This window comes from Coregonus lavaretus (genome assembly GCF_964263955.1).
Source record: "Coregonus lavaretus genome assembly, contig: HAP1_SCAFFOLD_1932, whole genome shotgun sequence".
In the NCBI taxonomy this organism is placed as follows: domain Eukaryota; kingdom Metazoa; phylum Chordata; class Actinopteri; order Salmoniformes; family Salmonidae; genus Coregonus; species Coregonus lavaretus.
In genome coordinates, this window is record NW_028159787.1 from 5439 (window position 1) to 32789 (window position 27351).

The 27351-nt window shown below is 43.8% G+C and overlaps 1 protein-coding gene across 1 annotated transcript; it reads right to left on the minus strand.

Moving 5' to 3' along the window:
- LOC311122443 (E3 ubiquitin-protein ligase Midline-1-like) lies at positions 1-27351 on the minus strand. Its single transcript, XM_084196794.1, has 10 exons — positions 27258-27351; positions 24882-25653; positions 10672-10767; positions 7861-7968; positions 6647-6795; positions 6348-6475; positions 5412-5555; positions 2187-2348; positions 1733-1940; positions 1-1485 (listed from the first exon to the last, which is right to left on the minus strand). Exons 2-10 carry the CDS (start codon positions 25593-25595, stop codon positions 1137-1139), a joined length of 2058 nt encoding a protein of 685 aa, XP_084052920.1. The 5' UTR covers positions 25596-25653; positions 27258-27351; the 3' UTR covers positions 1-1136.

Below are 27351 nucleotides of genomic sequence, written 5' to 3' on the forward strand. Positions count from 1 at the left end.
GTCATACAGTGGTCAAGCTGAGGTCAAGGTGTGGCTAGTGGTGGCATCGACCTTGTTGAAATAATGCCTTAGTTTGTACGTGTGGTGCTTCCTGATGACATCACTGTATGACATATGAATGACAAATGCCCAGAGGCATGGTTGTTGTCATTGGAATTTACCTCCCAGCAGCCACTGGACCTGAATAGAGAAATTATTGTAATAGTCTTGTCCTCACTGTACCTAACAACAAAGTGGAAGTGTTTTTCAGTTCAGGTTTGTGACAACTACTAAGGACAATAGGAATTTAGTATTCACTCAGGAGAGGACAAAGTAGTTTGCATTATTTTCATGGATGAAAACAGGATTTGGAATAGACCTGAGAGAGTCTCACAAACATGCATGGCTGAATTACAAAGGACCTATCCCATTGCAAAACATGAAAACAATTGAAGACACAATTTGTTGTGTATCCCTGCTTGTCTAAAGTGCAACGGTACTTTTACACTTGGGGGGTTAAGGTACTGTAAGGAAGAAAGTAATGATGTTGTCTCAAAATATGTATAATTTACACATTAATGTATTAGGCCACAATACTTTTCCTAGATTAGAAAGTAACATCGATAAATTACATCAAAATAATTTCCCTACATTTGTAAATGTCTCCTATCCCCGGTAAACTGACCATAAATAATGTATGAACAATGTGTAAATGCAAGGGAAAATGTACATATTGAAATGTATCTAGGCTATTTTCTTACACTTAAATAATTCATATCTATTATATAAGCACAAGAAAATAGTAGGTAAAGACATTTAAATGCATTGCTACTTTGGTTCCATAATCATGAAGGTGGGAGTTGGGCAATGCTATAATTCACAAATGTACAGCTACATAGCTCTTTCCTTGTTTCCCATCCCAAACAGTGGTCTGTGGTTGAATCAAGGGTGGTCTGTGCGATTGACGTTGGCCCAAGGGGTGGTCCAAAGTGCCTAAAATGAAATGAGGTGGTAGCATGACGTGTTCTGGGATGATTCGAGAATGAAGACGTCCTTTGCTAGTTCATGGTGGCCCAAAGTGCCTTGGAAGTGGCTTAACCTAACCTAACCCAACCCAACCCAACTTAGTCTGGTTTGGCCCGGTGGAACTCTAGTTCTCAGTCCTGGGTTTCCAACCCTTCTAGGTGTTCGGGGATGGGCAGGCCCGTGAGGACAGTCAGACACTTGTTCCACACGTTGAAGACGGGACACACGGGCTGGGTGAAGGACACGTGGAACGTGTGCAGGTGTTGCGAGCCCACGGCGTCGTAGAAGGTAAGTGAGCCGGCGTCGTAGTCCAGCAGGACACCCACGCGGCGCAGGTGTGGCGATGGCTCGATGGCCAGCTCCTTGCTGTTGTGACGCACCACCCACGAGTTGTTGCAGCGGCACAGGACCCAGGAGGCCGAGTTCTTGCCGATCCACTCGTGCTTGGGGGCCGACTTGTAGGCGATGCCCACCGCATACCTGCAGATAAATAAGTAAGAAGACTGTTAGCCAGCCTCTAAAATCAAAACACTTCAACACTTCTTACATGTGCATTGAATCTTTCTCTGTCTACATTCTATAAATGTGCCTTTAACTGACTTACAATGTGCCGTAACATGACCACCCCTTTAGCTCTGTCATTCCTATCCAGACAGATCCAACAGGCCAAACACCATGTGGTTCAGAGCAAGACATCGGTCCATCAGGTCTCCCAGGTCTAACTCACCATGTGCTTCCTCCAATCAGGGCCTCCCAGTAGTGACGTCCGCTGTCGATGTAAACGTTGCCGACGACTCCGTAGCTATTCTGGCTGGTGAAGCGCTCCTGGCCGTGTCCCTTCTTCGATGCCGTCTCGTCGCGCTCCACCGTCAGGTTGTCATGGGAGACCTTCAGCTTCTTGTGGGCGGACTTGGGGTCCAGCTTGAAAGGTTGGCCTGGACGAAGAGGACAGAGAGAGACAACATGGTTACGTTAGCAAAGGGCTAGGATAGGATAGGCTATGAAGGCAGCAGCTGTATGTATGGTGTCCATATTAGGACACCATCCCCGACATGTGATGCTGTGCTAATATGGACAATATGGTGTCCATATTAGGTAAGAATCACAAGATACTGTGCTTCTTTAAAAACGGCATGTTATAATGCCAAGTTTCCTTATATCGTAATGTATGGAGCCCTTACTGTTGGTTTTGAGTGTTCCTGGCTCACTGCTGCGGGCACCCGCCTGGTTGATGGCTTTGACGATGAAGATGTACTTGGTGCCGCTCTGCAGGCCGTGGACGGTGTAGTGGTTCTGCTTGATGTTAGGCACGATCATCCAGCTGTCTGCAGAGTTACAGAGGCCTGGGATGGAGACACAGATGCACAGTTCCAGTGTTGTCATGCATACACACTCAGCTATGCATTGGTGCGTATGAGTGAATACACAAATGGCTCCGTTTGCACACACGTAGTCACATGAACACACACAGAGTGGCTATAACAGACCCACAACACAGAGTACACAGACGTTGTTGTTGAAGTATTGTGGCTTTGATAAACTTTGAAAAGCAAACATCTTCAATTAATTAGGTCACTCGTAAACTGCTGTCAGGCACAATTCCATGACATAAGCAAAGTTAATTGTCACATAATGAGGAAAACTTTGCCTGCCGCAGAGACAGCCAATCCTCAGCCAAGGTAAGTATCATACTTGGACCAAATACCACCATTCACCATTTAATTAAATCCATATTTCCCCAACATATTGCATTTTTTGTTCTTCAGTTAGCGAAGTCTTATCTATAATTTGAACGAGGTCTAGGTTTGAGTCTGTTTGTGTTAGGGAGAGGAGGAAGTAGATTAATGTGTTCCTAGGAGACCAGAGCTAGAGGACAGAGAGGAGTGGTCCAAATTCCACTATCAGTCATTTCCTCAATCTATTCTATTGCCTTTGATCATATCCAAGTGAGAGGGGGAGGATTCATTATCAGTGTTCAGACAAAGCTTCTTGTCCAATATGATTTTGGTATCAGAGGGTGTAGTAAACGTGGAATTATGGGGTGATTTGTCATACAAAGTAAATTCATTATGAAAAATGTGAGTGATCTTCAAAAAGCCACTGTCAGCCAGAATGCAACATAGCATTATGACATTAATATTGATTAATTTATAATCATCCAACACATTCCCTTTCTATTGTGATTAACTCTACTCTGTTGTTTCATGTGGTTACTGTGGGCGTTAGGAGGTTGGAGGTCATTCACATCTCAATGGCTGTGCTATACATGTGATAGGTATATACTAAACTGCGCTGCGCCACATTGATGCCCGCAGGCTTAACTCTCTGACAGAGTGGCCATCATGCTGAGTGCACAGTGTATTCTCCGTAAGATTTATGCGACATCTTTTTGTGTGCGAACCCATTACACCTTTTTGTCCGTCCCTATAGGCTACCATGTCCCATCATACCCCATCATCATGTCTAACGTGTTCTGAAGGCTGCTGTGCTGTAAATGTACAGTGCACTGTGAATGTACAGTACATTTGCCAATATTTTAAATGGAAACGTGCCATTCTCACCTCACACATGGCAGCCATTTTGGAACGGAGTGCCTGCCACACATTATTTACATTAGTGAGAGAAAACTCAGTCAGTTATTCAATTGCCCTGCAATTAAATGACCCTGAGTGATACCCTATGGGACCAGTGTTTGCCGTCACCCCTTTCCTCTACCGTGTTTTCTAAGATGTGACATTGTGACAACACCTCAGCCTCAGCCCAGAGCTTAGACCTGGTGATTGGATGTGAAACTAGAGCGGGAAGAAAACATAGCAGAGAGGAGGAAGTGGAAAAAAAACAAGTGTCACACTGGGTTTACAGCACCCCTCATGAAAAGTGCTGATGTTGGTAGACTTGAAAAAAAGAAAGGCCCTTAGAGAGTCTTCTGCTCAATGGGGCTCCAAACACAGCAACTGACACAATTGTTATGTTCAATTATCATTCAAGGGTGAACATGGTAGACTTCTATTATACATTTATGTTCATTCATTTTGTATATCGGTATCGAAATACATTCTAAAAGGCATTCAACTTGAGGGCACTGGAGTTTCAACATGATTTAAGCATGGAAAAAGCCAGTTTTGCAGCAACACTGGTGATGTATTGCAATACTAAAGCTATAGTTCTGGTAGTGTTCAGTTTCTTCTCTTTTTTTGTTGCTAAAATGCTACTTGATGTTTGAAGTGAAGTGAGATGCTCACAATAGGAGACATATCATATCCTATTTATTCTCAAATTAATTCAAATCACATTTTATTTGTCACATACACGTGTTTAGCAGATGTTATAGCAGGTGTAGCGAAGTGCTTGTGCTTCTATCTCCGACAGTGCAGTAATATCTAACAAGTAATATCTAACAATTCCACAACATATACCCAATACACACAAAACTAGTAAGGAATGGAATTTAAGAATATATACATATATGGACAAGTAATGACAGAGCGGCATGGACTAAGATACAGTAGAATATTATAGAATAGAATACAGTACATATGAGATGAGTAGTACAAGATATGTAAACATTATTAAAGTGACTAGTGTTCCATTTCTTAAAGTGGCCAGTGATTTCAATAGGCAGCAGCAGCCTCTAATGTGCTAGTGATGGCTATTTAACAGTCGATGGCCTTGAGATAGAAGCTGTTTTTCATTCTCTCGGTCCCAGCTTTGATGCACCTGTACTGACCTCGCCTTCTGATATCTTATAACCTTTTTTGCTAGCCATCCGCTTTCATCAAACCACACTTCTCCTTCTGTTCTCTGAATCTAAGAAGCTATATTTCCCATCCCCTGACCTCATTTTATATTGCTTGCCCAGTGAAGTATGCATGAGTGTGGCTTTCGGCGTGATCCGTGGGGGAGGAGGGCTCTGAGCACTGATTCGTGTTATGACTGTAATTCGAGTCAGCTAGTCTCCCTCCCTCTCTCCTTCCCACTCTGTCCCCTTTGACTCTGCAACAACTCAAGCTGAGATCCTTAGATTTGAGCTCACCCCATTGGCCCTAGTCAGGCTCGGTGAGAAGAAACGCATGATTCGGTTTTGATTCTTGAGTCCTCCAGCTGTTTGGCTTTCCACTTGATTTTTCGCTTGGCTTTGAGTTGGAAAATACTAGAGTTATCATCAGGAGAGTGTTCTGTGAGAACAAAGCGTTCTCTCAAGGCATTCTGTGGACTTACTAGCACCATTGGCTTGCCATGTGAAGATACCATTGTGTGTCTGGTGGTGTGTCTTGTATGCCAGAGGGTAGTTTAGCTTACACCCTGATACATACTGACAACATTGGCTTGACCTATGAAGATAGTTGTGTGCTTGGAGGTGTTTCTGGAATGTGTGACTGTATTTTTGCCTACACCCAGATACTTACTGACAACGTTGGCTTGACCTGTGAAGATAGCATACTGGAGTTCATAGGAAAGCACACTGAACTCGTCGTCTGAGGTCCAGTGGACGGTGATGGTGTCGTACGATGCAGTGCAGAGCTCTTCTCTGATGCCCGGAGGACTTGGCGCTAGATATGGGTAATGAGAAATTAGAGAAGGGTAAGAATATAAAATGTTATGCATGCTCTGGCATAACAATGAAATAACAGTGGTTCACCTTTGAGCGTGCAGTTTTACAGGAGGACTTTTAAAGGAGGACTGAAGGCTAGTGACTTATATTGATTGCCAAGATTTTGCTTGCTAATGATCATTTATAGCCTAGATAATATTTCAGAGGTTGACAGTGTGATTTAGCTGATGACATCTCTCTCTCTCTCTCTCTCTCTCTCTCTCTCTCTCTCTCTCTCTCTCTCTCTCTCTCTCTCTCTCTCTCTCTCTCTCTCTCTCTCTCTCTCTCTCTCTCTCTCTCTCTCTCTCTCTCTCTCTCTCTCTCTCTCTCTCTCTCTCTCTCTCTCTCTCTCTCTCCGCCAGTGAGTACACATCGATGACTCAGAGTGATTCTCTTAGTGAGCCAGCCCTCAAGCGAAGCCCTCTGCTGCCATCACAAAGACCAAAGAAGAATCTCTTCCACAATCTCATATAAATCTATTCATATGATGTATCTTTTTTTGTACTGCAATAACATTGACAATTTTGACATTATGTCGATGTGGAACTTTCAACCCCAGTTATGTTGAGTGCATATATTGCCAGTGCTTTGATATAGTAGACATCATGATACAAAGCAATATCACGATATAGGCAACAATATCACAGTATATTACGATATTGCCAAATTATCACAATCTATCGCTATTGTATTGAACTATCACTATTGGCGCCCACCACTACTAGTAAGCAGAGCTGATTGTACTCTGTACCTGTGAGGTAGTCCAGGCTCTCCAGCAGCTTTTTCTCCTTGGTGAAGTCCAGAGCGAACGTGTCAAACGTGTCCGTCAGGTTGATCTCTGGAATCAGGACCTGAGAGGAGGCGGTCGCCATGGAAACCCTAACACAAACACATATCCCAGAGGGTTTAGTTCACAACTATCCCACTATGTTGCACATTTTCATAAGATGCCAGAGGTCATGTTGGTTGACTGTGAATTCCCAATGGTTAGTCAGAGAGCCAGTGTTTGTAGTGAACTTCTACCACGCCCTCCGTGCTGGCCCGGCTCACCTCTCGGTGATACTCTTGGCGGTCTGGAGGAAGCGGGCGTGGTCCGTCTCCTTCAGGGTCTGGTCGGCCTGGGTGATGAGGGCAGAGGACCTCTCGATGCACTGCTTACAGTTGGAGATCTGCTGAGCTAGCTTCCTAATCCTGACCGCCTGTAGAACAGATAGGACAGAGGGGGGTTAGAATGGGTTAAAGGTGATTAAATTAATCCCACGTCAGGGATGGTAGAGATTTAGCCCAGATTGGGCATTTGGGATCCTATCCAGATGTTTTTTGCTTGTTGCTTTCTCTTCACCTAATGAGAGGTTTAGAGAGAGTGATTGAGGGCAGTGAAATGTGGTTGGTTGGATGTTGTATTTATGTCAGAGACACTACCCTCATCAACATTTTCTGACCCACTCTAACTAAACAACTAATCTTTGGTTTCATTCGAATGTGTATGTTTTTGTTGCAATTTTCTGGTATTTATATGAAACAACTTGTCACCCGTATCCTATATCTGGACAATGCCAGAGGTGTGGGAGCAGGAAAAAATACAAAATTGTCTCTCTATCGTCTCAGCGTCAACCACCCACCATAAAGGATTTCCATTTAGGCAGGTTTCATTTCCAGCCGAAAGATCAGAGCTAAACTGCCTCTATGGCCCTTCAACTTTAAAGCCCCGCTCCTGACTCAAGTCCTGACACGAGACCAGGAAGGAAGGAAGGAAGTCCCGCCCTTTAGAGAAATAGCAGGAACCTGGCTTCTGACTAACCCTGGAGAGCTATTGGTAATTCCAACGCCAACAGAAATACAACAAGGGAACTGAAGCAAGTAAAAGTAACACAAAGAGTGAATTCGTTTTCATTTCCTCTCTGACTACAAATAGTTAGCTTTGAGCGAACTCCAACTCAGTCAGTCAGTAAAAGTAATTGAGACATGCCCTGTAGGTCAGACATTTGGATACATAGGCATGGTCCAATTCCCCTGGTGACCTTGTGCAAATGTTCGCTTTGCATCATAAATGAACAGATTGGGAGTAAACAGACGGTGGATTTTCCAACAGCTCCAAAGCAGACCCCGAACAGAAGGCGAGAGACATTTACCCTTCTGTTATTTTACTATTACATTCCCTCCCAGACCATACAGTTCAGACTGCAGCTCAGAGAAAGTGCAGAGGATTGTGTGTGTGTTGGATGGGATCCCCTTTCAGACCCATGGCCACTCCTGGATCTTACCTTTCCCTCCTTGATTTTGGTCCCAATGATCTGTCTCCTTTGCTGGATGATATCAATCAGGAGGTCGCATTCTTCCATCAGCTTTCCCTCCTGCCGTGATGCATTGACCTGAGAAACACAAATGAACCATAATTAATCTGTCTGATAATTCATAGCCTCATGGATACCATTTGTATGTCTGTGTGCAGTATGAAGGAAGTTAGAGGTAGTTTTGAGAGCCATTGCTAACTAGCGTGGTATCCACAAGTTCATCTGACTCTGGCTATGTCGAAAAACAAATCTCGCAGTATCCCTTTAATGGTTTGTAATTATCAAAATGTCTGACCTACAGGGCATGTCTCAAGGCTAGGAATTTGAAAAAAGTAGAAAAAACGGATTAATTGCCAGAATCTTGCAGTATCCATTTAAAGCTCTTGTTCAACTAATGCTCATTCAGATGTCAGTTGGTTTTGCGTTGCAAATAATAACCTACGGGTGAATGAATCAATATTGAACCACAGTAACTTAATGTGTGTTTGTTTCTGGCTACTACAGAAAATAAGGAATGCCTGCGCCTGTGTTTTACTGAGTCTAACAGTGCTCAATTCTATGTAGCATTTGGATCAGTCTACAGATCGGTGAGTGCATGCACGCTCAGGTCCACTTTACTAGCCACAGACCTTTGAAATAGATGCCTCTTTGGTGCCCGTTTTTATGTCCTGGGGAAACACAGATTTCACCACCTGGACAGGTTTCGACCGAAGCTTGCGAAACGTGGTGTGGGGAGTCATGAAAGAGGGGATTGTTTGAGCGTTGCCAGGCCAACGAGGTGTGTTAAGGTCACTCCCTGGTGTGGACAGGCTGTTTATAATATGAAAGGGACTCATTGAAACCCACACAGATCCGTTTTTTCAACGCCAGTAATTAGGTTCCTTTGCCCTGTGAGTGGGTTTATCTACTGTAAATTCACAGGGTTTAGAGGAGATCATGGGTGAGGGCCCCCATCTCTCCCTCTGATCTGCTATGAAATATTTGTGGATTTTAGGTCTAATGAACCATCTATGTACTATAGTAGGAGCTGGATGTTCAGTGAGGACATACAGTATTCCTCTTAAATCATTCTAGCATCTCTTGAAATCTTAGATTAATTAGATTAATAATTATTAATTAGCCCCGCTTTTCTGTCTCTTTCTCTCTCTCCCCCATATACCTACAAAAACAGGCAAACAAGCATACACACATGCTGTTGCAATGATGCCATGACAGCATCATGAGTACACATGGCTGGCACACATCCTTTAGCTGTGGGCTCAGCCTTTGGCCATGGCAAGGGAGCGTGTGATGGACATGACAGATGAGTCTTTGGCAGGAGCATAAGTGATTCATTTAACCTGAAGGAGATGCATTTCTGGAGAATTGCACTTCAAACAGACTTTTAACTTTTAACAGAAGGCGGATTTGCTTTAGAAGGCTTTAAAATATTCAGCAATCTCTCCAAAAAGTACACACGCGTCCTGTGTACTCTCTTTAAGTGCTGAGAAAGGGTACCTTTCCACTCCTTGCACATTTATGTACAGTGATGATGACTATGCTAAAAAAAACTCTAATTGTAATCCTTGGGGTGGATATAGTGAATTAGAGTTTACACTCGCAGCAAATTAAAATCTACAGATTTAATGAAGTTGCTTCATGAGTTGCACAATAATTCTGCAGCTCATTCCACATTCCTCAATTATTCACGCAGATGACTTTTGAAAAGTTGATTCACTGAGCACAAGCTGCACACACACACACACACACACACACCACACAAAATAAATAACAGAAACACTCGAGAGTTAGCCTGTACAATCATTATTTAATGGGTGGAAGTGTGTTTAAAAACCATGTACACATTTGTTCTGACCTACATCCACCATGAAACAGAGGTCTGATATTTCCCCTCTTTCTCTCTGATGCATTATTTAAATACATCAATTTTGAAAGGACAAGGTTTGTGGATTTTAAAAGGCTAAATGAAATTACCAAAGTGGACTGACAAGTGGACCTGTCCTCAAATGTTGGCACCCTTTTAGTGTACTGGTTACAGTGTCCATGGAGACATAATACAATCTCTGTTTAGAGCATAAGTCAAAAAGATTCAGGCCATGTCATTTTCATTTCCTTGTCTATCCATATGTGAGATGGTTGTTAGAGGCAGAATAGCTAGCCCGCCCTTCCACCATGGGGCTGTAACTTTTTCCTCTCAGGCGCTTCTAATTTGAATCATCACAGATCAAGAACAAGTGACTATGGACAGAAAGGCTTAATCCAGAAGAACCTTCATTAAAGCAGTGGCACAACCAATCTTTTGTCTCAGTATTGATACATAAGTATAATCTGATTGTATTGCACATGCACACATTTAAATTGGACATGTATATAACATTTTTATCATGTGTTACTTGACAACTCAATAATTAGTAGCCTACATATCAGGAAAATACTGTGCATTTTGAAATTGTAGAATATGATTCTATGTACAAATTCAGATGGTCAAACTCAAGCAGAGACAGGAGCATCTGTTGCCACATAAACTACTTTATGACTGACAGATCATGACATGACTGACATGACAACATTAGCATAAGCATGTCAGGGAAATCATCATTCTTCATTTGAAATTTGACATCAATACAAAAATCAACAAAGTTTGTTGTTTTTCTCTGAGGTGAACAGCATACAGTAAATTGGGCTTGCATCCCATGCACTATACTAACTAACTACAGTATGCCCCTTGCACGTGCACACATCCCTGGACTCATAGCATGGTCAGTGACATAGAGCACTCACCTCTACATGTTGACAGGTTTGGATCAACTTTCCCATCAACCCCTCCAACTCATTGTTCCTCTTGACCAAATGACTCAGGTTGGAATCCAACGCTTGCTGCAAAAGAAAGAGAAAAATACTATTGAAGACTTGATGCCTTGAACAAGGAAGACAAAAGAGAAACAACAGCTCTTGTCCTTGTTTTTCATACGAACAAGAATAGAAGAAGTTGGTTGAATTGCACAAAGCTAAAAAGCAACCTACCATACTTTCAAAAGAAAATAAACACAAAACCAAGCTGATGAAAAGGTGTCGGAGGTCCTACATTTTAGAGAGAGAAAAATGATGAAGCCAAAACAGAGAAGCTTCCTCCTCTCCTCCTCCTTCTCCCTCGCTTCCTCCCTCTCCTCCTCCTCCTCCCTCGCTTCCTCCCTCTCCTCCTCCTCCTTCCCTCTTCCCCTTCCAAAATCTCATCCACAGTTGTCACATTCGCTTTTGGACGATTTGGACACTAACCTCCGGGCGCTGCCCCTGTCCCTCGTCCCGATACCGCCTCATCCTGACTACTCAGTCTCCGAGCAGGACTCACAGCCTAACACGAGAGCCTGAGCCAAAGCCTGAGCCACTCCGGAAAAAAACTAACCAATCCATAAACCCGGCCGACCGGCAAATGAAGCGTCAAAAGCTAATCTGACAGCCCATCTACCTATCAAAGAGTCTTTATGTAAGCTGTTCTTTCTGACATTTTTTCCCCCCTTTTGCCCTTCCTATTCTGCCTAGAAACAATCTGTCCTCTTTATTTCAACATTCTATCATATTATTGCCCAACCGACCATATTTAGCTACAATGTGATGCTCAGTAGGGATTCAATGGAGTTGCCCCATGGGTAAACAGCGTAAACAACAGATGAGCCAGGCAGGAGAATTAGGTTGGGGGGGGGCTTACCAGTCTAATGGATGGCCTTAATACGACGATGACATAAAAATAAAAAAAACGTTAAGGACCATAGGGGATGGCATGATCAACGGGGGTGTAAAAATAACTGAACCCGTGGAGGAAAACAGCAATACTACAAGGACTACTAGCGTGTCTTCTTGCTTGAATGGACATACTGAATAGGTATCACTGGGAACCAAAACCATAGTTCAGTCACCAACTAAGGGGTCAAACAGTATGCCCCATGTGACTCCCTCCATTATGTTCTCTTCAGCATATTCAATCTAATGGGCGTTTGAATTTGACGTTAATACAATGGAATTTGTCCCCCACGGTCCTGAGAAGATTAATTCAAATGTCCCTGTTGTAAATTTGTATTAGGGTCAGGAGAAATCACTCTTGATCTCATGTATTTATAGCCCATAGTCTCAACTCATTGAGTTTCAAGTGGAAACAAGCTGTCACGATCGCTGAAGGAAGAGAACCAAGGCGCAGCGTGGAATGCGAACACACTTTTATTTTTAATGATCACACGAACAAAACGATACGTGACGTCCTTGGCAATAGACACTAACCAAACACGGAACAAAATCCCACAAACACTGTGGCAAAACAGGCTACCTAAGTATGGTTCCCAATCAGAGACAACAAGCAACAGCTGATTCACGTTGCCTCTGATTGAGAACCACACCGGCCAACATAGAAACAAATGAACAACCTAGCACACAAAACACATAGAAACAACCCACCCTGGCTCAACATAACAGAGTCCCAGAGCCAGGGCGTGACAGTACCCCCCCCCCCCCCAAAGGCGCGGACTGCGACCGCGCCAAACATAAACCGAACAGGGGAGGGCCGGGTGGGCATTCCGGCTCTGGGCTTGACCCCCACCCTCCAACAAACCCCCCATAGTGCCCCTGGTCCGGTCTGGCCCTGCTGGCTGGATCTGGACTGGACATCGGTGGAGCGGATCGCTCAGGCTCCGATGTGGAGCAGCTAACCGGTACCTGACCAGGCACCGGTGACCCAGGCACGGGCTGTGCCGGACTGACGACGCGCACCACAGGCTTGGTGCGGGGAGCAGGAACAGGCCGGACCGGGCTGACGACGCGCACCATTGGCTTGGTGCGGGGAGCAGGGACGGGCCGAACCGGGCTGACGAAGCGCACCACTGGCTTGGTGCGGGGAGCAGGAATGGACCAAAACGGGCTGACGACGCGCACCACTGGCTTGGTGCGGGAAGCAGGAATGGGCCGGACCGGGCTGGCGACGCGCACCACTGGCTTGGTGCGAGGGGCAGGAACAGGCCGCACCGGGCTGGCGACGCGCACCACAGGCTTGGTGCGAGGGGCAGGAACATGCCGGACCGGGCTGGCGACGCGCACCACAGGCTCAGTGCGAGGGACAGGAACAAGCCGGACCGTACTGGGGACACACATCACTGGCCCTACGCGGGGATCAGGAACGGGCCGGACCGGACTGGCAACACACCCCAGTACCTCTCGCCGTGCCTCTACATTCTCCTTCCCCCTGCTGACCAGTGACTCCCGTAACCTGGCGGCCTCCTTTGCCAACCCGCTGAACCACTCTATCCCGGCCTCCTGCTGCCCCGTCGTCCACGGCGTGAGCCCCCCCCTAAAAATGTTCTGGGCGTCTCTCCTCCCCGTGGGCCAGGCCTCCATGGCTCTCGCCAGACTCTCGCTCCTCTGCTCCCAAGTCCAGCCTCTCTCCTCCTCACGCTGCTTGACCCAGTCGAAGTGGACATCCATCAGAGTCACCTCTGGCGTTGGCTCCTGGACACGCTGCTTGGTCCAGTTATGGTGGGATCTTCTGTCACGATCGCTGAAGGAAGAGGACCAAGGCGCAGCGTGGAATGCGAACATACTTTTATTTTTAATGATCACACGAACAAAACGATACGTGACGTCATTGGCAATAGACACTAACCAAACACGGAACAAGATCCCACAAACACTGTGGCAAAACAGGCTACCTAAGTATGGTTCCTAATCAGAGACAACAAGCAACAGCTGATTCACGTTGCCTCTGATTGAGAACCATACCGGCCAACATAGAAACAAATGAACTAGATAAACAACCTAGCACACAAAACACATAGAAACAACCCACCCTGGCTCAACATAACAGAGTCCCAGAGCCAGGGCGTGACACAAGCTCTGGGTTGAGGAGGATATTTGTGAAGTATTTTCTTCTTATTTACCTCGTAAGAAGTCAGAAGAAGTCAGAGTATCAGAAGAAATATGAAAGAAGCATCTGTTACACATCTTGGGACTGTTGGACAATGAATAATGTATGACTATGTTGGGGTGATCCAACCCTGTTGTCTGTAAATGTGTTGATAGAGTAAATGAGATCCACTGAGAGATAAATCATGTGGACAAGAACTTTGTTGAAAGACCTTTGGCTGTATGGAGGAAAGAAAGGTCTGTCATGGTAGAAGGAAAGACTCATATTAGGCAGGAGACACATGGTCGACATCAAACCCAAATAACAGCCTATCCATTTACCAAATAGACTAGTTCCCTTCATTGCAGAATATCAGTAGCCACATTTCAGTAGTTAACATTTCAAACTGGGAGAAATCCCTGGTCATTAGTGGAAGGGTATACAGTGGGGAAAAAAAGTATTTAGTCAGCCACCAATTGTGCAAGTTCTCCCACTTAAAAAGATGAGAGAGGCCTGTAATTTTCATCATAGGTACACGTCAACTATGACAGACAAATTGAGGAAAAAAATCCAGAAAATCACATCGTAGGATTTTTTATGAATTTATTTGCAAATTATGATGGAAAATAAGTAATTGGTCACCTACAAACAAGCAAGATTTCTGGCTCTCACAGACCTGTAACTTCTTCTTTAAGAGGCTCCTCTGTCCTCCACTCGTTACCTGTATTAATGGCACCTGTTTGAACTTGTTATCAGTATAAAAGACACCTGTCCACAACCTCAGTCACACTCCAAACTCCACTATGGCCAAGACCAAAGAGCTGTCAAAGGACACCGGAAACAAAATTGTAGACCTGCACCAGGCTGGGAAGACTGAATCTGCAATAGGTAAGCAGCTTGGTTTGAAGAAATCAACTGTGGGAGCAATTATTAGGAAATGGAAGACATACAAGACCACTGATAATCTCCCTCGATCTGGGGCTCCACGCAAGTTCTCACCCTGTGGGGTCAAAATGATCACAAGAACGGTGAGCAAAAATCCCAGAACCACACGGGGGGACCTAGTGAATGACCTGCAGAGAGCTGGGACCAAAGTAACAAAGCCTACCATCAGTAACACACTACGCCGCCAGGGACTCAAATCCTGCAGTGCCAGACGTGTCCCCCTGCTTAAGCCAGTACATGTCCAGGCCCGTCTGAAGTTTGCTAGAGTGCATTTGGATGATCCAGAAGAGGATTGGGAGAATGTCATATGGTCAGATGAAACCAAAATAGAACTTTTTGGTAAAAACTCAACTCGTCGTGTTTGGAGGACAAAGAATGCTGAGTTGCATCCAAAGAACACCCTACCTACTGTGAAGCATGGGGGTGGAAACATCATGCTTTGGGGCTGTTTTTCTGCAAAGGGACCAGGACGACTGATCCGTGTAAAGGAAAGAATGAATGGGGCCATGTATCGTGAGATTTTGAGTGAAAACCTCCTTCCATCAGCAAGGGCATTGAAGATGAAACGTGGCTGGGTCTTTCAGCATTACAATGATCCCAAACACACCGCCCGGGCAACGAAGGAGTGGCTTCGTAAGATGTATTTCAAGGTCCTGGAGTGGCCTAGCCAGTCTCCAGATCTCAACCCCATAGAAAATCTTTGGAGGGAGTTGAAAGTCCGTGTTGCCCAGCGACAGCCCCAAAACATCACTGCTCTAGAGGAGATCTGCATGGAGGAATGGGCCAAAATACCAGCAACAGTGTGTGAAAACCTTGTGAAGACTTACAGAAAACGTTTGACCTGTGTCATTGCCAACAAAGGGTATATAACAAAGTATTGAGAAACTTTTGTGATTGACCAAATACTTATTTTCCACCATAATTTGCAAATAAATTCATAAAAAATCCTACAATGTGATTTTCTGGATTTTTTTTCTCATTTTGTCTGTCATAGTTGACGTGTTCCTATGATGAAAATTACAGGCCTCTCTCATCTTTTTAAGTGGGAGAACTTGCACAATTGGTGGCTGACTAAATACTTCTTTTCCCCACTGTATATGGGAAACTTTTGAGATTCAAATACAGTTCTATAAAAAAGTGGGCTACTCCTGAGTGTGGTCAGATGACATTGAAGGCAGTTGCAGGGAGTTCTACAAAGGGAATAGATTCTAACGTCTTTCCTTCAACATCTGTATCTAATCAAGAGAAAGCTACCACTAACCAAGCTTTCAATGGCTTCTTGCTACTTGACCTTCTAAGATCCCTGTAAGAACCCTTTACTATGAGGGAAAAACATTTACTATCCAATATTTGATCATATCTATTTTGGAGGAACCACCAATGGCATCTAAAACACTATTTATGTGACACTATCACAGCATTTAGAGAGCTGAGGACAGGCAAGGCTGTTTTTATCTTAATGCACAAGTCAACCTATAATTTATGCGTGTGGCTTGTAAATAACAAAAGTATTAACCTCTTTGGATGTCCATTTCTATTCCATTGTTTGCCTTTGTTAACGGCGTGACTCAGAAGGACCAGGATCACGACTTCGCCCTTTTCTCCTTCTGCCATAGCCCGAAGTGAGCATCCCCCTAAAGCATCCCCCCTAAGATGCGTGCGTCCTAGGAGGCCTACCATCTTCACACCTCTGAGTAAAATGAATGAGTCATTGCTATGGTGTGTCAGGTCCTGTACCTTTATACTGTTAACAAGGTCACTGATAAAACATGACGTGTGACATAACTCCTTCTGCATCCTCTACACGACGGTAACTAGGCTGGTTTTTGTGCTTTGCCTGGCATTTAATTACATGCAAGCATATACCTGGATTCGCTGGTCAGACACTGATTTGAAAAAATAACAAAAGCTAGCAGACAATGGCCCCGAATAACTACATTTCCTATCATGTCAATGCCCATTCCCCAATATTACATAACACAATACCAAACTTCTCTGAGCAAGACTTCTGTTAGGAACAGTAACAAGTACATGTTTTATCCCTGTTTTATCTCACTGTGTGTGGTATTGACTGACATGCAGTGATGTTAGACATAGTTAGCCTCAGGCAGTGATGTCATGGGAGTAGACCGATTATCCTATACTGTTCCTACACCACTGTCTCTTTCCTCATAGGCAGGTGGGACATTGTTTTCCTGCTCACTCTGTGTCTGGGTGTCCCTGAACAAGCAGTCTAATCCTCTGAAAAATGTCTGTCATCACACATCACAACTCCCTCTAACCTGTTGTTGCAGCCAGGTCACACCAGATCCACTTCAGTATTCAACGTTTGTCCAGGACATCGGGAGATGCCTTCGATACCGTCCACTAGGGGCAACGTGAGCACCTATTACTATCTAGTAGGCTGGCGGCTTGATAGGGTGTTATGGGTTAGGATAGAGGAAGGGCTTGAACTGCAAGCTACGGCTCAGAGGATCACGGTTTCATTCCCAGTGCTAGGCACTCGTTTGCATTGTTTCTGTTCTAACCCTATTCCAAACCTTAACCGTTACCTTAAACAGTCGGAATGAATGCCTAAACTTAACTGTTACGTTTGTTTTCTGTTTTATCCCTTTGAGATCAACAGTTGCAAAAATGCAACGCTGCCTACATTGCATCACGTACAGGTCCTAAACAAAAAAATTATGTCAAACACTATATGCATCTCCTTAGACACATATTTATATCTTAGTAGTATTTGTTGTGTGTCAGTATGATTAGTTTGGCATCAGTAGCCTCTGGAACATTAGAAACCTGTCCACTCGACTGAGACTGCACTGGTCCCCTACAAAAGCATACGTTGGTAGCCATCCATGCAAGTACATGACTTGAACAATGTTTTGCTGTCTTCTCTAATATGTAGTGATTGTGTAAAAAAATATATAAAAAAATACATTCTGAACCCAAGCTAGAGGTATTTTCTAAATGTTGCAAAAATGCATTATTGGGCTTAAATGGTTAAACAGTTGCAACACTGAGACAAAGGGCCACATTCTTATGAAGAGTTTCGTTCTAAAATCCACCAATTTTTTACATTTGTGTTTTATCATAAGAAAGTATTACTTATGGGTACCTTCATATGTGTGCAACATATTGCTGTTGTCAGATGTTAAATTCATAGATTTTAGATGTTTCTAAAAAAAAAAATGTTGTTGTTGCTAAAAGCTAAAAATCCATTGTTTAGCTGGAATGGAATGTTCATATCCTTTATATTTGACTGTGATATATGTTGTCTCACCTAGGTATCTTAACATGAATACACTAACTGTAAGTCACTCTGGATAACAAATGTTGATGTCACAAATGTATCATTTTTACAGTTCTTTAAAAAATTAAAGTTCTTACAGAATTCCCCTGCCGAGGGCGCTGTGGGACTAATTTCCAGTATGTGTTTCACATTTGACTGTGTAAAGCCTAGCAGAACTACTTATTTATCTAAGAGTGATATATAGCGTTTTGGAATTAAACTCTTCATATGTTGATAGACAAGTAAGAGATAGACAACCAAATAGGAGTAACTTTGATGTTGCCTCTACAGATCAAAATAATAAAAATGTATATCTTTAAAAGAAAATGGTTTATGAGGTCAGAATACTGCCATTGATGATCATTCATTTTATGGTAAAGATGTAAGATAGGAGGTTATCTCATCAAATTAACCTCGTAATGATCTGACCCTTTTTTTCAATTTTTGCCTAAAATGACATACCCAAATCTAAATGCCTGTAGCTCAGGACCTGAAGCAAGGATATGCATATTCTTGATACCATTTGAAAGGAAACACTTTGATGTTTGTGGAAATGTGAAATTAATGTAGGAGAATATAACACATTATATCTGGTAAAAGATAATACAAACAAAAAAACATGCCTTTTCTATTATTTTTTTTGTTCCATCATCTTTGAAATGCAAGAGAAAGGCCACAATATACAGTGGCTTGCGAAAATATTCACCCCCTTGGCATTTTTCCTATTTTGTTGCCTTACAACCTGGAATTAAAATGGATTTTGGGGGGGGTTGTATCATTTGATTTACACCACATGCCTACCACTTTGAAGATGCAAAATATATATCCACCATTCCTTCAATTCTGACCAGTTTCCCAGTCCCTGCTGATGAAATACATCCCCACAGCATGATGCTGCCACCACCATGCTTCACTGTGGGGATGGTGTTCTCGGGGAGATGAGAGGTGTTGGGTTTGCGCCAGACATAGCGTTTTCTTTGATGGCCAAAAAGCTCAATTTTAGTCTCATCTGACCAGAGTACCTTCTTCCATATGTTTGGGGAGTCTCCCACTTGCCTTCTGGTGAACACCAAATGTGTTTGCTTATTTTTTTCTTTAAGCTGGTTAGACTGTAAACTCTCCTTCCAGACTCACATTAAGCATCTCCAATCCAAAGTTAAATCTAGAATCGGCTTCCTATTTCACAACAAAGCCTCCTTCACTCATGCTGCCAAACATGCCCTCGTAAAACTGACTGTCCTACCTATCCTTCACTTCGGCGATGTCATTTACAAAATAGCCTCCAACACTCTACTCAGCAAATTGGATGTAGTCTATCACAGTGCCATCCGTTTTGTCACCAAAGCCCCATATACTACCCACCATTTTGACCTGTATGCTCTCGTTGGCTGGCCCTCACTACATATTCATCGCCAAACCCATTGGCTCCAGGTCATCTATAAATCACTGCTAGGCAAATCCCCGCCTTATCTTAGCTCATTGGTCACCATAGCAACACCCACCCGTAGTATGCGCTCCAGCAGGTATATCTCACTGGTCATCCCCAAAGCCAACACATCCTTTGGCCACCATTCCTTCCAGTTCTCTGCTGCCAATGACTGGAACGAACTGCCAAAATCTCTGAAGCTGGAGACTCTTATCTCCCTCACTAACTTTAAGCATCAGTTGTCAGAGCAGCTTACCGATCACTGCACCTGTACACAGCCCATCTGTAATTAGCCCACCTCATCCCCATATTGTTATTTATTTTGCTCATTTGCACCCCAGTATCTCTATTTGTACATCATCTTCTGCACATCTATCACTCCAGTGTTTATTCTAAATTGTAATTATTTTGCACTATGGCCTATTTATCGCCTTACCTCCATAACTTACTACATTTGCACACACTGTATATAGATTTTCTATTGTGTTTTTGACTGTACGTTTTGTTTATCCCATATGTAACTCTGTGTTGTTGTTGTTTTTATCGCACTGCTTTGCTTTATCTTGGCCAGGTCGCAGTTGTAAATGAGAACTTGTTCTCAACTGGCTTACCTGGTTAAATAAAGGTTAAATAAATACATAAATAAAACATTTAAAAAAGCAATGGTCTGTGGAGTGTACAGCTTAAAGTGGTCCTATGGACAGTGTGACGACCCTCCCACTCTGTCTGCCGTATTCTCTCTTTGCTCTTGTTTCCTTATTAGGATGCCGGTGGGCGGAGTTGGGAGGGTCGTCAGCTACATGGGAAACACCTGGGCCGGGTGTGTCCCAGCATAAATGGACCTCTTCCACATTCATTGAGGAGACTCTCTCCAGGCAGATACTTTGACTTTGGTTGTGGTATTTTTTGTGGACTTTTTGGTTGTTTGATTTGGCACCTCTCAACACTTTTCCATATTACATTTATGCAAGCAAACACTCACTTACACTACTGATTACTGATTACACACCCCATCGTTATTTGAGTTAGTTACTTTAGTTAATAAATATATACTTTAAGTATTCCTTGTCTCCACGTGTCTCCCTTTTGTTACGAACTTGAGCCGGTTCGTGACAACAGATACTCCAATCTCCGCTGTGGAGCTTTGCAGCTCCTTCAGGGTTATCTTTGGTCTCTTTGTTAGCTCTCTGATTAATGCCCTCCTTGCCTGGTCCGTGAGTTTTGGTGGGCAGCCCTGTCTTGGCAGGTTTGTTGTGGTGCCATATTCTTTCAATTTTTTATAATGGATTTAATGGTGCTCCGTGGGATGTTCAAAGTTTCTGATATTTTTTTATAACCCAACCCTGATCTGTACTTCTCCACAACTTTGTCCTTGACCTGTTTGGACAGCTCCTTGGTCTTCATGGTGCCGCTTGCTTGGTGGTGCCCCTTGCATAGTGGTGTTGCAGACTCTGGGGCCTTTCAGAGCAGGTGTATATATACTGAGATCATGTGTCAGATCATGTGACACTTAGATTGCACACAGGTGTACTTTATTTAACTAATTATGTGACTTCTGAAGGTAATTGGTTGCACCAGATCTTATTTAGGGGCTTCATTGCAAAGGGGGTGAATACATATTCACGCACCACTTTTCCATCATTTATTTTTTAGAATTTTTTTTAACTAGTTATTTTTTTCATTTCACTTCACCAATTTGGACTATTTTGTGTATGTCCATTACATGAAATCCAAATAAAAATCAATTTAAATTACACGTTGTAATGCAACAAAATAGTAAAAATGCCAAGTGGGATGAATACTTTTGCAAGGCGCTGTAATATTGCAGTTTAGGCGAAATTTAGATTTTGGCACTTTTACGTGCGTCAACTTTCTCTTTATCTCACTCAGTTTTCCATTTCTCCTGTTTCATTTTTCCCAACCTGTTTCTGTCGGATATAAACTCAGTGATTTTGTTTACGGAGAAAGGCAAGCAGCTTTGAGCTATTTACTGTCACTTAATGGACTCCAGGCCTTCATGTGTACACCATGTGGGAAAGTTGCAGGATCCGTTCTTGAAGTCCATCTGCATTAATTCCATGTAATTTTGTGCTATTAGTTTTGTTGACATCAAATGTATACAAAATCATTTATATCACCGTTTACCCTCTATTTGCAGTGTTCATGATAAACGTAACCTTTCTCCTGACACCGCTATGCTGCGTAACATACTGTACATGATAACACTTCAGAAACAGTCAATGCTTGTGTTGTCTGTGGTCCATCCCTTGGCCTAGACCCTTGAGACACAAAGTCATCTGCATGGCCAGTCATAGATCAGAGGCAAGACAAAGGGTCATGACCGTGTAACAGTATGACTCAATTACTCCAGGGCATGGAGGAAGAAATTGTACTGGGGCTGAGTAAAGTGAAGAGTTGTGGCCAAGCCAGGAGCTGTGTCATTGGGGAGGGGAGGAAGACAGAGGACAGTCAAAGGTCTTTGCTTAGCTACTACTTGTTTATCATCACTCTGCATTGTTAGATGACCCAGATCCATGGACCTCTGATGCTATTATGAACCATTTCCTCTCTCTGTACGTTTCCGTGAAATTGTAATTTTATCTCCCAAAAGGAAAGGGTGTAGCCACAATGACCTAGCCCCTTCACAGAGGCCCACTGCCACCACTGAAAATACTGCAATCATAGGACTGTAATTTCCCTTCACGCATTTGGTAGCTCAGCGTAATATTCGTACATGTTCAATGATCCTTAATGTTTTCTTTCCTGAGCAAAGCTTAAAAGTCGAATCAACACTGCGTGAATTTTACATGGTGTGGTGCAAATGGTTCTGGTAGTAGTGACCTACATCCGAGCTTCGCATGCCCTTACAAGAGTGCTTTCATGACTTATTAAGATGTTAATAGCTTTGCCGCTACGCTTCTTTAAATCTTTCAAAAGGTGAAGTGAGAGAGATTAGACTACAACACCAGGCCTTTTGATGTAGGTCTGTCACAGAGTGAGAGTATTAACCTATCATAAGCAAATCCTGGGTTGTGTTCATTTGGCTCCAAACGGAAGAAAACTGACTGAAACAGGGAGGGACTACCTGGACTTAAGAAATGCTCTTGTTTGTATTCCATTCCAAAATGTTTTCCATTGCGTGCCCTAATAAACACAACCCTGGTTGTATACTGGAGTCGAATATTCCCCCAAAGAAAGATCCCCGTCAATGGACATACACAAGCATGTTCTTTCTCTAGGTAGAAATGTGTTTATTTTGCAGTTGCAGTGCACACATGTGGTATTGCGTTGTCACTGCATCAGGAACTATCTCCATTTTATAACCAAGAACCCAAAGCCTCAGAGCAAGTCTGTAATCATGCACCCAGGTACCCATTCTAGTTTTGCGGGGGGCGGCATTTTTTGGACTCACCTAGGGCGACAGCACGGCAAGGACCAGCCCTGCATTCTTACATGATTGTGTTCCTCTGGTATGCTCATTTGTGCAATGTGCAATGCCCTTTAAGCGCAGAAGATCCATGAGAAATGCATGTATACCACTATGAAATTATTCAGTGTACTAATTGGGAGATCCACTGACCTTAATATGAATGCATCTGTCTGTGATAACGCATACATAATATGGAAGTTAGGTAGAACGACACTGTAGTGTAGAATTAAAAACCCTCTATCAATGTGTCATTTCTCTGAAAAACAAAAATAGCCAGTGCTTAATTTGAGCTGGATCCTGCCGGAATAGGATCCATCACCTCTCAGTTTTGCCAGGATCCGGTAGTCTACCTCTCATGGCATGACATTTTGTTTTTCACTGTCTGCAATACATACTGAACATAATAGTCAGTGCTTAATTTGGCCCGGATTCTGCCGGAATAGGATCCGGCACCTTTGAGTTTTGCCAGGATCCGATAGCCTACCTCTCCTGGCATGAAACATGATTTACACCATTGCAATGTAAACATTCTAATAAAGGAGATCACTCATTGGATGAGTCAGTGAAACTGGAAAGATTTTTTTATGACTATCATTTCTTCCTCAGATTGTACAATATGGTTGTGTTTAGACAGGCAGCCCAATTCTGATATTTTTTTCCACTAATTGGTCTTTTGACCAATCACAACAGATCTTTTCACATCAGATCTTTTCAGATCTGACTGGTCAAAGACCAATTAGTGAAAAAAAGATCAGAATTGGGCTGCCTGTGTAAACACAGCCTTTGTGTGTCTCCACACGCCTAGGCCTAGGCTATTGATGGATTCAAGACAAGGTTGTTTTTATTGATCTCAGATTATCAGTTTGTCAGTGTCAAAGTAGGCTGTCATTTCGATCATTTGTGTTGTATTAAAAAAGATTCTGCTAAAGTCACCAGTCATGTAAGTGCCTCTACTCTACTGTTCTATGCCACTAGGCAAATGTGATGATTTGCATGCAATGCTTTATTATAAAGGTGTTTTTTTTATCATGCATTCCGGTACCTCAGAGCCCCCCAGGTCATCCCCCTCTTGCGCTCACCTTTTGTTCCGGAACCTCCCGATTTACAAATTAAGCACATTTTACCTTTATGTGTTACTTCTGTAATCAGAACACACAGGACATATCCCTTGGACCAGATTGCAAAAGATGCCAAACTGAACATCAGTGATCACACATGGCCTTCTCTCAAATCAAACTCTATTCTTAATTTGTCCTGCAAAATCCATATTGGACACCTCCATCAAACACCACACTTCTGGGGACCACCATGCCCAAACAGACACCCTTCTTCAAATGGCAGCAGGCCCCCATCCGACAGCCCTCCTGAGTGGGCTTCAGCTCCCCCCTGAGAGAGGGTTTAATACCAGGCCATCTCCCAGTGGGCCCTCCCTAACTGCCTCTAACACGGCCTACAAGTCACACTCAATTAAACCAACCCCACCAAACGGAGCAATTACCACTGTTTAACCTCACCCTTCTGGAGGCAGCCATCTTCCCCATCACTAATGAGCCCCTATTTTCACACTGCCTGCACAGGAGAGATGCAGAGAGACCCTCTTGTCATTTTGGGGCGGTGCGGTACTAATACTAATTGTATGATTAGGACGCTTTAATGATAAAACAAAAATATGATAACATAATTTTTGTTGGAAATCTAGGCTACATGGTTAGTAAGGATTATGGTGTACTCAAAACAAAATATAGTAGCTGTATTTCTTCACCACAACATTACACTTACAAAGTCACACCTACGATTACGAGTGCACAATTGGGCATCTTACTTTCTCACTCTTGTCACTTCACACACAGCTTTCCACAGCTCCTCACTTCTCGCTTTTAATTCTTTACACCATCACACACATTATCCACAGCAGTTCTGATGCCTGCAGTTCTAATGCCTCCCCTCCTCAAAACAACATGTCCACCAGCAGAGCATAGCAACCAGGTTCATGCATACATTCAAAAAAGTCATCCCTTACCTTGAGTTTCTCGTAGCGGTCGCTCAAGGCCGCCACCTGGTGGTCTCGGTGTCTTCCCACCAGTTTGCACAGCGAGCAGATGAGCTGTTCGTCGGTGACGCAATACATGTTCACTTTCTCCTCCTCGTGCTCCAGGCACTGCAGCCCCCGCAGGTGGCAGTCCGGCATGGGCTCGATCAGACGGTGGCCCGTGAACGGCTTCTTATTAGGGTGCGTGGCTCGCAGGCACTCGTCGCAGTATGACACCTCGCACGTCACGCACGTCTTGACGGCGTCCTGCGGCGGGTCCTGCTCGCAGAACTGGCACTGCACGTGGCTGGGCGGCGTCCCGGGGCTGGTCATGGCGGCGGAGGTGGGGACCAGGGCCAGGGCAAATCGCCCGCCGTCCTCGCTAGGGGAGTTGGGCCCGCTGTGGGGCAGCAGGGCCAGGGGGCCGGAGGAGGCGGCCCTCTGGACGCGGTCGATGATGTTCTGGAGGGTGACGTTGCGTTTCAATCCTTCTAGGCCACGCTGCGGACTGAGAGAGATGACATAGCGGCAGGTGGGGCACTGGAAGGCTCCGATGGACTGGACAGGCTCGTTGGAGGCGCAGTGGGATACCAGGATGCGATGGGCACAGCCGAAGCACAGGCTGTGGGCACAGGGCAGGAGCAGTGGGTCCTCAAAGAGCTCAAGGCAGATTGGGCAAGTCAGCTCTGACTCCAGCGCGTCCATCCTCTCAGGCGGAACTCAGGCGCGGTGTCAGCGAAATCCAGGTTAACTGCTCAGCTAACTGGAGAGGTGGACAGAAAGAGTTTGGGGTAAAATGAACAGTTCAGATAAATACACGTGTGAATGATTATGTAAAGAGTTGACTGATCATTTTCATTGTCATCAGATTAAGTACTTCAATGAAAATGAAGCGATAAATTAATTCAACAAAAACGTGGAGTATTGAGCTATCAGAGCTTGTATTGTTTAAAATATGGGTGAGGTCATATAAATAAAGCAAAAGTCGCTTCTGTTATTTCTGTTTCCTTTATTTATTTGTCTAATGTTAATAAACAGAGGACAGGAGTACCATTTACATTAAACATGTCTGCATAAGTCAGATAATATTGTCTCAGTAATGGCAAGCTGTAACACACTGACTGACGGTGACTCAGAGCCCTTGTCAAAACCAATAAGGAGGGATGTTTTTTTACTTCTACCGAAAACCTGGTTACACAACTCAATACATTTGGCAATATACATTTGTATATAATTTTTGTAGGCCTCCAGGTGGGTTATCCAATCCCCAATTGATGCTGAATGCAGATAATCACTCATCAGAACAGAGAAAACTCAAACTTGCTCCCCCACAATGCTGTCTAGACAGGTCAGCTAAACACTCATGCCATTGTCTGAGGTGGCGGGTGCCAATACTCTCCCGACGCCATTCCCTTCTCTCAATCCTGCTGCAGTGAAAATGTACCCTCAGACTTCAGGTTGGCTGAATACAGCAAGGGGCAAATTATTTTCAACAAACTGATGCTGAGCAGAGCACAGGAAATAGGATCTGTCTACCTGGCAATACAATGATTTTACAGTTACCCAAAACCATTATGTGATTTTACTTGACCATGGCAATGCTGACCTGATCAATTTGAACCCTTCTCCAAAGTCTAGTGTCAATAACTGAGTAATCCTTCCTCTAATCAAGCCCTTTTTCCAGGGATGTCCCTGAGTGCAGTATTTTCAACAACTTGTCTGTCCAGCCAGTACAGTACTATACATCTCTCTGACCTAGTTCCAAGTGGGACTAGACTGCTACGCAACACCACTCCCCATACCCCTCTAGAACTCTGACAGACACAAATATTCTTATTTAGTATGGCATCATCTCTGAATTCCTCTGATCAGGGACATTGAGTTCACTGAATGTCAACCGCAGAATGGTTGAACCTTCTGGCATCGGGCATCGGACAGAAGCTGTAGTGACCAGACACATTCATTATTAAGGATCATACATTGTGTAATATTGTAAGTCACAAGTTTGAAACACATACACCAAACTTGCCTAGATTAATTGACCTGATACAGAACTGAATAAATCAAAATAGCACACACCGTACTAACAATGACTTGGCTATCACAGAGACAACTGCAGTGACCTAATGGTTTCTCTGAACTCTGTGACCAAATCGGTCCCTTTACTTCGGTGTATGCCATTATAGTATGCGACTGCATGTCAAAGTATCTGCCCTCACCCTAATAACACGAAATAAACCATGAAACAGCTGAATAGATTCCTCTGTTAAAAGTCCAAAGCAAGTGGATTCCCCGTCAGACTTTGCCATGGTCTTTGCCCTTCCTTAGCACGCGGATCCCCTGTTAGCCTACCCACTCTTTACCTACCGATGGATCTCGCTCCTGTGCACTCAACATCGCAGACATCTCTGCTGAGGCGGAGGACGATGCTACGGAATCAGAAAGACAGGCAGCAGGGAGC